At 45.9% G+C, this 14,319-nt stretch overlaps 1 protein-coding gene across 4 annotated transcripts in view; it reads right to left on the reverse strand.

The window, feature by feature from the left end:
- The window catches only part of LRRK2 (leucine rich repeat kinase 2), an 816,940-nt gene that overhangs the window by 459,758 nt on the left and 342,863 nt on the right, over nt 1-14,319 (reverse strand). For all 4 annotated transcript variants that reach the window (XM_082254234.1, XM_082254231.1, XM_082254232.1 and 1 more), the window contains one exon: nt 7,735-7,952. In XM_082254234.1, coding sequence (XP_082110360.1) covers nt 7,735-7,952 — 218 coding nt within the window. The remainder of the gene's footprint in view (nt 1-7,734; nt 7,953-14,319) is intronic.

The following is a 14,319-nucleotide window of genomic DNA, read 5'->3' on the forward strand; positions in this document are numbered from 1 at the left end:
GAGCGTCGCTGGATTGCTTTTAGAGGCAATTGAAACGGGGTCCCGCTACTTGATCATAAAGAGGACCGAGGACTGGAATGTCCTCGATCAGCTCGATGGTCTAAGAAATCAAATTTTGTCACTTCCATTTTCAGTCTAATGTAAACAGGCCTATGAAAGCATTGATACAAACTGATCTTGGTTTGATCTGATGCTTTTAAGGGGAGAGGAGAGATCTGGGGTCTATTAGACCCCAGAATTCTCAAGAAAGAGCACCTGTCACTGCTCATGCTATAACAAGGGAAGTTATTCATCCCTTGTGACAGCAATAATTTGGATAAAAAATAATTGAAACATGTAAAAATAAAAACAAGTAAAATAAATTAATGTTAAATGTTAAAGTGGGAAATGTTGACTGGTGTTGAAAAGAGCAAGAAGCACTTACAAATCTAGGAAAAGTGTGATTTGACAGAAAATGGTGGCACTCCAGCCATAAAACCATACATTTGGATGATGGTCTGTCTGAGTCATCAGATGGGGGAGAGAGATACTAATGTACCCTTACAGGGTCCATCCGGAATAAGGAAAGCTGAAAAACAGACTCTCAAAGTCCAAACTACTACCAAACAATTGAGGGAAATTTTCTTTTTTGTGAACTGGAGCCAGACAGAGGGATGGGAGAACAATATTCAGGTTGAGGATAAATGCAAGAACCAGCTTAGCCAAGAAAAGAGTCCAGAGGACACTAGCAAAAAAGTGAGGCATGAGGTTTCTGGGTAGGGTTATCATATGTTGACCAATGGCTTGTCTGTTGCCAGTGTTTTTTTCTCCTGTAGGCGGCAGTATAATCGGTCTAAGAATTCCTGAGTCTCTCAATGGACGAGAAAGAAAGATGGATTTTTTAATACAGACTTACCTGTAAAATTCATTTCTTGAAATGCATCACGGTACATAGAGCCATAGATTGAAATGTATGGGTTATACAGCCACCTTTAGGGGAAGGACACTGGCAACCAATTAGAATTGATGCCCACCTATATAACCCCTCCCACACAGGAAGCACCTCCGTTTTGTAGCAACCAATAAAGATCCCATAAAAGAGGGGAGGGACCTCTGTGTCCCATGATGTACTTCAGGAAATGGATTTTACAGGTACGTCTGTTATTAAAAAAATCTATCTTTCTTTTTGCACATCACGGGACACAGAGCCATGAATCATAACGTATGGGATGTCCCAAAGTGATGCATCTGAGGGGACACCAAAAAATACTGCCATCTGACCCCAAAAAGTATTACACCGCTGCCTGCAGAACACTGCGGCCAAATGCAGATTCCTCATCCACTCGATAGAAACAAGTGAATGTATGCACTGACGACAAGGTCACGGCCTTGCAAATCTGAGCCATAGAGGCTTGATGGTGAAGTGCCCAAGAGGCACCTACTCCTCTGGTAGAATGTGTCTTTACAGGAAAAGGTGGAACCTTCCCTACTAAACCATATGCCTGGGTAATAACCTGGCGAATCCAATAAGAAATTGTAGACTTAGATGCTTCCAACCCCTTTCTGGGCCCTTCTGGCAGCACAAACAAGCTCTCGGCCTTTCGAAACCAAGCTGATTTCTCTAAGTAAAAAACTTAAGTGCACGCATTACAACAAGAGAATGCAATAACTTTTCCTCCTCTGGGTGAGGATCTGGAAAAAAGGAACGTAGTATAATGTCCTCATTCAAATGAAAGGCAGGCACCACCTTGGGCAAAAAACCTAGGTGTGGACGTAGAATCCCCCTATCTTGATGAAATATAAAGAATGGCTCTTTGCAAGAAAGAGTTGCTAGTTTCGATACCCTTCTAGCCAAAGTTATCGCAATCAAAAATACCAGTTTTCTGGTCAAAAGAACAAGGGGAACTTGCCCCAGAGGCTCAAAAAGCTGTTTTTGCAAAACTGCCAATACCAAATTCAAGTCCCAAGGACACAATGGTGTCTTCACTGGCGGAAGCAAACATAACATTCCTCGGAAGAACGTCTGAACCAACGAATGGGAAGTGATCGGTTCCTGGAAGATAACTGATAAGGCTGTAATTTGCCCCTTGATAGTGCTCAAGGCTAACTTCATATCTACTCCTGCTTGAAGGAAAGCTAGAATTCTCCTGATGATATATTTGCGGGGATGCCATCTCCTGGCTTCACACCAGGCAATGTAGGATTTCCAGACTCTGTAATAAATGTTTCTAGAGACTGGTTTCCTATCGTTTATTAGCATATGAACTGCAGGGCTCCTTCAAGATTAAGGCTTCAATAGACAAGCCTTCAAATTTAGAGCCTGTACAGCAGGGTGGAATATCAGACCTTGACAGAGTAGGTCCTGACGCAATAGAAGGGCCCAAGGCCTCGTCACTGCCAACCTCTGGATTTGTGCAAACCAAACCCACCGCAGCCAGAATTACTAGTTTCCCTTCTAGCTGGATTCTGCACAACAGACGTGGTATCAGCTAAACCGGAGGAAAGGCATACATCAGGGAATAATACTCCTCCCAAGGAGTCACCAAAGTATCCACTCCGACTGCGAGTGGATCCCTGGTCCTGGACACAAATCTCTTCAACTTTTTGTTGAACCTGAATGCTAACAGATGAACATCTGGGATCCCCCAGCGTAGGCAGATTGATTGAAAAATCTCGGTTGTAAGGACCACTCCTCCAGAAACATCTGTTGAAGACTCAAAGTCTGCCTGCCAGTTCTCTATTCCTGAAACAAAAACTACTGTGAGGCGTGGCACAAACTTCTCTGCCCAACACAGGGTGAAATCCACCTCTTTCTGGGCTGACCGACTCTTTGTGCCTCCTTGATGGTTAATAAAGTCCACAGCCGTGGCATTGTCGGATTGTACCCTGACAGGGTGACCCCGAAGCCTGGACGTCCAGAATTTCAAAGCCCGACTGACTGCTCGGATTTCCAAATGGGGAGACTTCTCTCAACCCAAGACCATTTCCCCTGGACAGTGGCTTCCTCTAGAAACGTTCCCCAGCCTGAGAAACTGGCATCTGTAGTCACTATTTTTCAGGTCACTGGAAGAAAGGACTTCCCGCTTCTCCAGATTTCTGGTCAACAACCACCAATTTAGACTCTGATGTACTCTTGGTACCAGAGACATGGACCGGTCCAGAGACTGAACCTTTCTGGTCCAGGTAGACAGAATGTTGTTCTGTGAGGGTTTGGCATAGAATTGAGCATAGGGAATTGGCTCGAATGCGGACACCATCTTCCCCAATAACTTCATGCAAAGACGCCTTAGAAGGGTATCTCAGCCTTACCACGGACTAAACCTGATCCTTCAGGTCTGTGACTTTTCTTGCTTGCAAAAATATCTTTGCCTGTGCTGTGTTTACAAGATGACCCAGGTATTTCAGAGGCTGGACCGGCTGCAATGCTAACTTTACCAACTTCAGTATCCAACCCAGATGTTCTAGGAACTGCACTGTCTGGTGGGCATTTTGGCTTAGAGCCGAAGCCGGCCGATCGATCTAATTGTAATAGAATGTCCAGATATCCTATTATAGATATCCCTTGGGACCTTAGAATAGCCAATATTGGAGCTAGGATCTTTGTGAAAACTCTTGGAGCTGTGGCTAACCAGAAGGGCAAGGCCACGAACTGAAAATGACGGTTCTCTATTGAAAGCGTGGGAACCATTGATGAGCCTGGAATAGAGGCACGTGAAGATATGCATCCTTGATGTCTATGGATGCTAGAAATTCCTCTCCCTGCAGGGAGGCTATGACTGAACGAATTGACTGCATGCGGAAAAGTATGAACGTACAGAAACTGGTTTAAAGCTTTGAGATCAAGAATAGGTCTCACATTCCCGTTTGGTTTGGGGACTACGGAACAGGATTGGGTAAAATCCCTTGAACTTTTCGTTCTCTGGAACCTCTATTATCCCTTTTTGAGCCTTCAGCTAGTCTAATGCCAGAAAGAGAGACCTTCTTTTTAGGGGATCTGTCAGTATACCTGACCTTCTAAACTGGGGATATAGGAACACCTGAAATTCCATTTTGTACCCTTGCGAAATAGTGGAGATAACCCAGTTGTCTTGGATCAATTCCACCCAAACCTTTGAGAACTGCCGCAGCCTTACCCCCATCCACGTGACACAGAGAGCTTAGCGGTAGACTTGGCTGATTTCTGGGCCCAGGGCTTTTTCTGACCCTGCCCTGAAGGCTTGGTTCTGGATCCAGATGGTTGAGGCAGTCACCACTGTCTGGAAGTAGAAGCACTGGTAGTATGAGTGATGGGGATTTTGAAAGAAGGATGCTTGCTCTTCCTTTTTACGTGTAGCAATGTACTCTTCCCCCCAGATCTTTTGGATATACTTATCCAGATCATCATCAAAAAGGCATTCTCCCTGAAAAGGGAAGCCAGACAGTAACTTTTTACATGGTAATTCCGCAGACCAGTTCTTTAACCAAAGGATTCTGCGCATATGCACTGATATCAGAACAAATCGTGACATTTGCCTTATGGAGTCCGTAAGAGAACCCACTGCAAAACAAAGTGCGAGGTAGATCTGACAGATCTTCTATAGACTCTCCTTGAGAAGGAACTGTCTTGGACACTCGCTTCAAACAGTCTTTTAAAGACTTACAAATTCCTATCTCTGGTACTGCTGGCTGTATCGCAGAACCTGCAACCACAAAGGAGGCTTTAAATAAAGGTTCCAACTTTTTATCTGCTGGATCTTTAATAACTTGGGCATTATTCACAGGACAGGTTAAGCTCTTGTTAACTACAGAAATGGAAGCATCCACAATGGGTATATTCCATTTCTTAGTAAACTTTTCCTCCATAGGATACAATAATGAAAACCTTTTAGGAGGAACAAAAATCCTATCAGGATGGTCCCATCTTCATACATTTCTTGCTCCAAGAGCCGATGTATGGGAAACGTCTGAAGGACTATGAGTAGGACGCAATGAACCTAGAGGAAAAAAAAAAAGACTTCAGCTGTCTCTAGGGGAGGACATTCGTATTCAGACTAGACTATTTCAGTAAGAGACTGAATAAACAATCTCTGGGCCTGAGAGGTAGATGGAGACTCCTCTGACCCCGACTCCCCAGAAGTGGAAACCTTAGCTTGACATAGGGTCACCATCAGCTACTTCTTTCACATCCTCTGCCCAATCCTGAACTGACTCAGGGGGTGGCTCAGGTGAGAGAGATCCATCACGTTTCTTCCCTTGAGATGCTGCAATGATACCAGCAATCCTACCCTCAAGGTGGGCCAATGAAGAAGTACTAGGAGTAGCTACTATGCCTGACAGCCATAATGGCTCAGATTGGCAAGATGCCTCTGGCTCATCAGGAGGATAAGACACAGTGGAAACAGGGCTGGGATCTTCAAGGCCTAACGGTGGCATCACAGTGCCTTTTCCAACTGTGCAAAATACCCCCCCCCCCCCCCCGGACCTTTTTCAGGCAGACATTGCTTTCAAGCAAGACAAACTTGAGGTACTATCTTTAGGTGTACTCAAGGCTTGTTCCAAGCTTATACAGCCTAATACACACAGCACTGATTATCCCAAGATACAGGACCTGTTTGTGCCAGTAATACACCCACAGTGACTCATGCAACCCAGCTGCTGCTGCTGCTGTGTCCCCTCCAGCCTCTGACAGAGGCTAGTGTGTTGGAAACAGATCCTTGCAGAACGTGCCCATTTATGCTGAATCGCGCATTTGCGGCGTGTTATGTGGTGTCCACTTGCACGCCATTGCCTAAGAAACACGCTCTCAACACGGCGTACAACAACCATATAGGTAACGAGCAGCTTAGGCTGAATTTTGTTTAACACAGCTGATAACTTTCAGGTAATCAGCTCAGGGAAAAAACACAATGGGATAACAATAGGCAAAGAACTAATGATTTAATCAAGCTTTGCAACAATCCCACAACTGCCTCAACAAGATATAACTTGCAAGCATAACATCCATAGTCTCATGGAGGGATACATATGGCACATGGTCTCTGTTATCTTATAAAAAGGAACAGTGCATAAAATATTTACAATTTGCAATTATGCCAGCAATTTTTACCTTCATGGTTTGCTGAATAAGTAAATATTTTAAACTGGACTCACCAGTCCAGCCACATGATTCTGCTTAACCACTTGCCGACCGCCGCACGACTATCTACGTCGGCGGTCAGCCCCTCACAGGCAAAGTGACGTAGGGCTACGTCACTAGCTTGTGAGGGTTTAGGGAGCGAGCGCACGCCGCCGGAGGCGCGCTCCCGCTCCCGCGTGGTCACGGATCCCCCCGCGCGTGTGACCGGCGGACCCGATGTCCGCCGGCCACTTTGCGATCGGCGGGGGAGAGGGAGAAAGTCAGGCAGCTTGTGTAAACAAGCTGCCTGTCATTCTCCCCTCTGTATGAGAGCTGATCATATGGATCTACTATGTAGATCCGTTGATCACTCTGCATACAGCTGAAGCCACAGCCAATCACAGTTAGAATCACGCCCCTAGGGACACACACAGCCCCTCCCTCTCAAATAAAGTTAACCCCTTCACTACCAGTGTATTTTTACAGTAACAGTGCATATATATAGCACTGATTACTGTAGAAATGTCACTGGTAACCCCAAAAGTGTCAAAAATGTCAGTCAAGGGTCCGATCTGTCCGCCGCAATGTCGCAGTACCGCAAAAAAAAATCGCAGATCGCCGCCATAACGCGTTAAAAAAAAAACAACAAAAATGACAAAAATCTTTCCCTTAGTTAGTAAACGCAATAACTTTTGCGCAAACCAATCAAAATACGCTTTTTGCGATTTTTTTTACCAAACATAGGTAGCATAAAACAAATTGGCCGAAAATGTTAAAACATTTTGATTTTTACATTTTTTTGGGGGGGAATTTCATATAAAAAAAAGGGAAAAATATTGCTATTTTTGCAAAATTGACGCTCTTTTTTTGTTTATAGCGCGTGATCAAAAAATCGCACAGGTGATCAAATACCGCCAAAAGAAAGCTCTGTTTGTGGGAAAAAAAGGACGCCAAATTTGTTTAGGTACAGCGTCGCACGACCGCGCAATTGTCCGTTAAAGTCACGCAGTGCCAAATCGCAAAATACCCCCTGGTCGTTTAGCAGCCAAATCCTCCGGGGCTTAAGTGGTTAAAACAGAAATCCAATTTTCACCCATCGAGGCGAGCTTGGTCTTGGCGACCTTCAGAGACTGGGTCCCCTTATTATAGAGGGGCCACAGCCTTGGACCTGTAGACCTGTGGACCTGTAGAGCACCCTGCGCCTTTGGGGTTTGGTATTCCAAGGGTCAGAATCCTAGGGTCCATCACCTAAAAAGAACAGCATTACAGGAAAAACCTTTTATCTGCTTCCTGAGGCTCAGGTACCATCTTTTTTGTCCATTGACTGTTTAGGATAGGATGGATCTGATAACTAACCCCTTGGATTCCATGATTTTTGATCGGGGTAAACAATATATCTTGTCATTTGGAAAAAAAAAAAAGAAGAAAGAAAAATGTGTCTCTCCACAGTGACCATCATCACCTTTAGACACAGGCGAAAAAAAAGGAGGTACTTCCTGTGTGGGAGGGGTTATATAGGGGGGCATCAATTCTGATTGGTTGCCAGTGTCCTTCATCAAAAGGTGGCTAGATTACCAATACGTTATGATTTATGGCTCTGTGTCCCGTGATGTACGAAAAGAAAAAATGATTTGTTGATAAAGAGCACCACATTTCATTACCTCACAAAGAGACTTTGGTAAGGACATTATTCTGTTTTGCTGAAGCTCAATTTTCTCTAAGCGTTCCAAATGATTTCCAAGAAGAGACTTTTTATTTAGTAAGTCTATGTTTTGCAGGTCATTTGCAGACAGATCTAAAGATCGAATGTGCTCTTTTTCTGTCAGTGATGAGGAGCTATCAGTTCGCTTCATGTGTAATGGAAACCTCAGCGCTAAACCTATAAGAAAAAAATAAATAAATAAAAATACCCAGCATGAGAAATGTAAAAAAAAAAAAATTAAACTAACAATAATTAACACAGTATTGTCACCAACACATAAAGATATCTGTCAAAAGATTAGCAAGACCAGAAAAAAAAAACTTTCTTTTTGGCCCAGTTATATACCAGAACATGGTGCAGGAAACCCATGTTCCGTACACGTTTTCCGCAAAGCGTACAGACTACAATGCACTTGCAATCTGCAGCAGATGTCAACACAAAGCCAACGATCCCCAAATGCAGGTTGCAACAAACTGGAACACATGGTACACAAGTGTGTTTTTTTTTAACCACTTTTACCAGCTTAATGACAAGGCCCTTTTTTGTGATACGGCACTGTGTTACTTTAACTGACAATTGCTCAGTCGTGCGATGCTGTACCCAAAGAAATAAAAAAATTATGTCTTTTTTTTTCCATTTGCTGGTATTTGATCACCTCTGTGGTTTTTATTTTTTGCACTATAAAAAAAAAAAAAAAAAAAGTGCGATCATTTTTGTACTTACCGTAAAATCCATTTCTCTGCATTCATCAACTGGCAAAGCGCTCCATAAATTATAACTAGTGGGTTATATTGCCTCCTCCAGGAGTAGAACTAGGCAGAACAAAAAAAAAACCCGGCAACGCCCATGGGCCATCCCCAGCTGGTATACAACTCCATTCTCTGCTCTAGGTAATCAGCTTAGTAGCAAGCAGTATTAGAAGTATCAGAACTCTATAGAGGGGTGGGTGCTGTGTCCGTCGATGATCTCAGAGAAATGGATTTTATGGTAAGTACAAAAATTACATTTTCTCTTTCGTTCAACGACGAACACAGCGCTCCATAAATCATAACTGGTGGGATGTCCAAAAGCAGTTCCAAAATGAAAATGAGGGGTGGGGAAAATAACTTAAGGCTAAACATAAGAGCCCTTAACCAGAACACAGGAGCCTTAACTGGGTCCGTCTGAAAAAAAAAAAGGTTTAAAGAAAAAACATCCCTCAAGGAGGGAACAGTCCCTTTTAAACAAAAGCCTGCAAAACTTTGCGGCCAAAAGAAGCATCCGCAGCTGCCAAAGTATCTACCTTATAGAATTTTGTGAAGGTATGCACGAATGACCAAGTGGCTGCCTTGCAAACTGGCGATATTGATGCCTGATGACGGAAGGCCCAAGAAGCATTCAGCGCACGAATAGAATGCGCCGTGACAGGAAAAGAGGGAATCTGACCTTTATTGGACTAGGTCTGAGTCATTGTTAGTCTGATCCATCTGGAGATGGTAGCCAAAGAAGCAGCCAGCCCTCTTCTTGGTTCGTCCCTAACCCGAAAGAGAGAGTCTGACCTTCCGAAAGCACTCAGTAGCTGCCAGATACACCTGAATCGCACGAACCACATCCAAGGTATGCAAAGCAAATTCCTTGGGATGAGCCGGATTGGGACACAAGGAAGGAGATACAATGTCCTCATTCAAATGGAAGTCAGAGACAGCTTTGGGCAGGAATAATGGACAGGGACGAAGAACCACTTTATCCCTATAGACCACTAAACAGGGACTGTGACAGGATAATGAGGCCAATTCCGATACCCTGCGGGCCAAGGTAATAGCCCCAAGAATGACACCTTCTGGGATAACGTAGGCAAGGGAATCTCCCAAATATTCTCAAACTAAATTTAAATCCCATGGCAGCAAGATAAACCGTACAGGTGGAGACACATGTCGAACCCTCTGAATGAAAGTACGAACTAAAGAGTGGGTAGCTAGGGGTTGCTGAAAGAAGATTGCCAGGGCAGACACCTAGCCCTTGATGGTACTCAAGACCAACTTCTGATCAACACCCTGTTGAAGAAAGGTTAAGATCCAAGTCACAGAAAAGTATTGAGGATGGGCGCCAGTCGACTCACACCAAGAAATGTATGCATTCCACGTACGATGTTACATCTTGCTGGAAGACTACTTCCTCACCTTCACCATAGTAGGAATCACTGATCAAGACAGACCTCTATCCCTCAGTATCTGGCTTTCAATAGCTAAGTAATTAAAACCAGCCACTGTAAAGCAGGATGTTAGATTAGCCCTTGGGACTACTGGTCTTATCTGGTAGGAAACCCCCAAGGGATGTTTACAGCCACCAGGATGATTGGAAGATCCTCGCTCTTGATTCCTCGCAGGAACTGAGGAAGAAACCTTAGCAGAGGATGATACTGGCCTAAATGTGGCCCTTGGACGCCTGCGGCATCTGTCAGAGGGCCCAGTGACCTCGTCATTGAACTTCGGTATGCTCCTGTAGAGCCAAACCTGCTAAAGGAGCTGCATGTAAGACTGTGCAAACAGAACTGTCTTGAAGGTGGATACCACCAGACTCAGAACCTGTATGCAAAATGGGAGAGAGAACTATTTGTGTGACAGCAGCCGGTGAATGACGGCCTGTGGTCCCTGAAAATTCTGCAGAGGAAGGACCACCCTGGTCAGAAATAGAATCAGACCTAGGTAACTCAATTCCCTGGACAGGCATAGGGAGGACCTTAGGTAGTTCAGACATCACCTGAACCTTTGCAGGAAAATAGAATTTTTGTAATTACCGTAAAAAAATTTTCTCCGAGTCCTCTGAAAGTCGCCGCCCGTTCAGTTAGCCTTCACGAGTGGGCAATGCGCCTCTCTGCAGGAGTAGGCTAGGCAGTGAAAAGGTTAACTAACAAAAGCTTTTACACATAACACACCTCTAGGGGGCTGTTTCTCAGCTATTACCCATCAGCCACTAGGAGCTGCTCTTCAGTTTTGTAGCAAGCAGTACATGAAGACCATCAACCCGAAAAGAAGAGGGGCGGAATTTTATGGTAAATTCTTACAAAAATTCTATTTTCTCTTACGTCCTCTGACAGTCGCCGCCTGTTCATTTAGCCTTCACGAGTGGGATGTCCCAAAGCAGTACAGGTGTGAGGGGTGGGAAGACGCAGCCAAGAAAAGGCAACGTGCAACCAGGCCAAAGTTGAAAAAACTGAGCCAACAGGGCAACAAAAGCTCAGCAGGAGCTGACCCTGGACAAATACAATCCAAGAAGAGACAGAAACACATGTCTCTGCAAAATAACCGCCGCGCAAAAAACTTTGCGGCCAAAGGAAGCATCCTAGGATGCTAGTACATCAAATCGGGGCCGATCCTAGGGTCACAGGCGCCTGGGTGCAGAAATTTTTCTGGCGCCCCCACATGGGCGTGGTCATCTTACCAACTCCTCCCCTTTACAAATGTTTCTATGGCAATGGCTCAAACAAAGAGATGCTCCCCTAAGAAGTCATCCTTACCCTGGGACCCTCCCACGATCTCTTAACAATAAACAAATTACAGTAAGAGAAGTAGAGTACTCTAATGGGAACTGGAGGGGTGTCTCTCTAATGGACACAGAGAGGGCATCTGTTAGAGAGTCTGTTAGACAGAGCCCCCAGACAGGAGATGGTAAGAGACTGCAGACATGATACAAGAGATGGTCAGAGACTGCGGATATGATACAAGAGAGCAATGCATTGATGCAGCCTCATCAGTGCCCACCAAATGCAGCCTCATCAGTGCCCATCAAATGCAGCCTCATCAGTGCCCACCAAATGCACTCTACCAGAGCCCACCAAATGCAGCCTACCAGTGCCCACCAAATGCAGCCTACCAGTGCCCACCAAATGCAGCTTACCAGTGCCCACCAAATGCAGCCTACCAGAGCCCACCAAATGCAGCTTACCAGTGCCAACCAAATGCAGCCTACCAGTGCCCACCAAATGCAGCCTACCAGTTCCCACCAAATGCAGCCTACCAGTGCCCACCAAATGCAGCCTACCAGTGCCCACCAAATGCAGCCTACCAGTGCCCACCAAATGCAGCCTACCAGTGCCCACCAAACGCAGCCTACCAGAGCCCACCAAACGCAGCTTACCAGAGCCCACCAAACGCAGCTTACCAGAGCCCACCAAATGCAGCTTACCAGTGTCCACCAAATGCAGCTTACCAGTGTCCACCAAATGCAGCTTACCGGTGTCCACCAAATGCAGCCTACCGGTGTCCACCAAATGCAGCTTACCAGAGCCCACCAAATGCAGCCTACCAGTGCCCACCAAATGCAGCTTACCAGAGCCCACCAAATGCAGCCTACCAGTGCCCACCAAATGCAGCCTACCAGTGCCCACCAAATGCAGCCTACCAGTGCCCACCAAATGCAGCCTACCAATGCTCACCAAATGCAGCCTACCAATGCTCACCAAATGCAGCCTACCAATGCTCACCAAATGCAGCCTACCAGTGCCCACCAAATGCAGCTTACCAATGCCCACCAAATGCAGCTTACCAATGCCCACCAAATGCAGCTTACCAGTGCCCACCAAATGCAGCTTACCAGTGCCCACCAAATGCAGCCTACCAGTGCCCACCAAATTCATCTTACCAGTCCCCACCAAATGCAGCCTACCAGAGCCCACCAAATGGAGCCTTAATAGTGCCCACAGGGTTTCTGTGTTCATCCAGCAAGTTCACCCCCAACCCTACAGTTAGAAAGCATCCCCTAGGAACACATTTAACCCTTTGACCGCCCCTGGTGTTAACCCCTTTCCTGACAGTGTCATTATTACAGTAACAGTGCATATTTCTAGCACTGAATACTGTAGTAATGTCACTGGTCCCCCAAAAAGTGTCAAAAATGTCAGTTCAGTTAGGTGTCTGATCTGTCCGCTGCAATGTCGCAGTCCCGCTAAAAATTGCAGATCGCCGCCATTACTAGTAAAAAAAATAAAAATGACATATCTTTCCCCTAGTTTGTAGACGCGATAACTTTTTACCAAACATATGCTGCAGAATACAAATTAGGCTAAAATTATGAAAAAAATAAGATTTTTTAATTTTGTTTTATTGGGAATGTTTTGCAGCAGAAAGTCAGTTTCTTTTTTTTTTATAGTGCAATAAAAATAAAAACCACACAGGTGATCAAATACCACCGAAAGAATGCGTGGGGGGGGGGGGGGGATAAAGGACATCAATTTTATTTGGGTACAGCATCGCACGACTGCACAATTGTCAGTTAAAGTAACGCAGTGCCGTATTGCAAAAAATGGCCTGGTCATTGAGGGGGAAAAACCTATCCAGTCCTTAAGTGGTTAAGCCATCCCACTGCCTGATCTGAGGCTGAGCCCATCAGTTCTCTAATCGGCTGGCTCCAGACTGCGCATGCACAGTTCAGGGTAACCAAGAAGAATTTTGTTTTTCTAAAGTGTTTCACTGCCGGCCACTTGTGAGTTGTGGGTGCTAGGTGGCCAAGCCAGCAAGGGATCCAGCTATATTTGTGCTTGCTTCCCTTTTGTTTTGCCTGCAGAAATCGCAGGTGCAGCAGAGTGCGGGTAGCAGGGACAGTATTTGTAATGACAGGCCAGGCTACTGCTGAGCAAGACAGGTGCTCTTAATGTGCCCCCTCTCCTATTGTGGTGTTTGAGGGAACTCAGGGAGATTCACAGCACAAGGCTAGCAGAGAATGCAGGGACAGGAGGTGTGCTGGCTGTAGGGCTGATAAGGAGCCAGTGCAGTGACCTCTGTTATCAAGCATGAGAAAAGGAGGGGAAAGCACGGAAAGGATCACAGAGGCATCATGCAGTGGCCGGGAGACCAGAAGAGACAATATCTGGCTGGAGCTGACTTTACCTCCATCATCAGCCACAGAGAGAAGAGGAGGGAGCGCGTGGCGTGGGAAGGATCACAGAGGCATCTGTGCTGAGGCTGCAGTGCTAGAGGAGACAGATAGTGACAGGCTGATCAGTGTGAGAGCTGTGTGTACTCACCGCTCTTCTAGTAGTGCTGAAGGAAGAGAGCGGAGTCAGCAATCTGCAGCTGCCCGGGAGACCTGAAGATCGGGCAGTATGTGCCGACAGGCAGCAGAGCTCTTTAACCATGTGTCTGCTCCGGATGTTTAACAACAGTCAGGGGCGGGCTCCTAGTGGCCTCGTGACCTCGGGCAGCTCCCGAATGGTCAGTCCATCCCTGCTGCCACTGGAGCTTCGGCGCTCCTGCTGCGCCTGGGTGCTGTGCACCCCATGCACTCGCCCAGGATCGCCCCTGCATCAAATCAGCAGAATTTTGGGAAAGTGCGCACAGACGACCACGTCGCCTTTATGTATACCTCAGCCACAGGAAGCCTGATGGCGGAAAGACCAAGAGACAATGACGGCTCTTGTAGAACGTGCCCTCACTGGAAAAAGGGTGGTGGCACCTGAGCCTATAGTTCCAAACCGGAAGAAAACCTCCGGCCGCTTCCGAAGGTCCTCGGAAGGACAAACATGGAATCAGACTTCCCAAAAGACTTCGAGGCAGACAGGCAAAAACCT

This window comes from Pelophylax lessonae (genome assembly GCF_965119305.1).
Source record: "Pelophylax lessonae genome assembly, chromosome: 4".
Classification (NCBI taxonomy): Eukaryota; Metazoa; Chordata; class Amphibia; order Anura; family Ranidae; genus Pelophylax; species Pelophylax lessonae.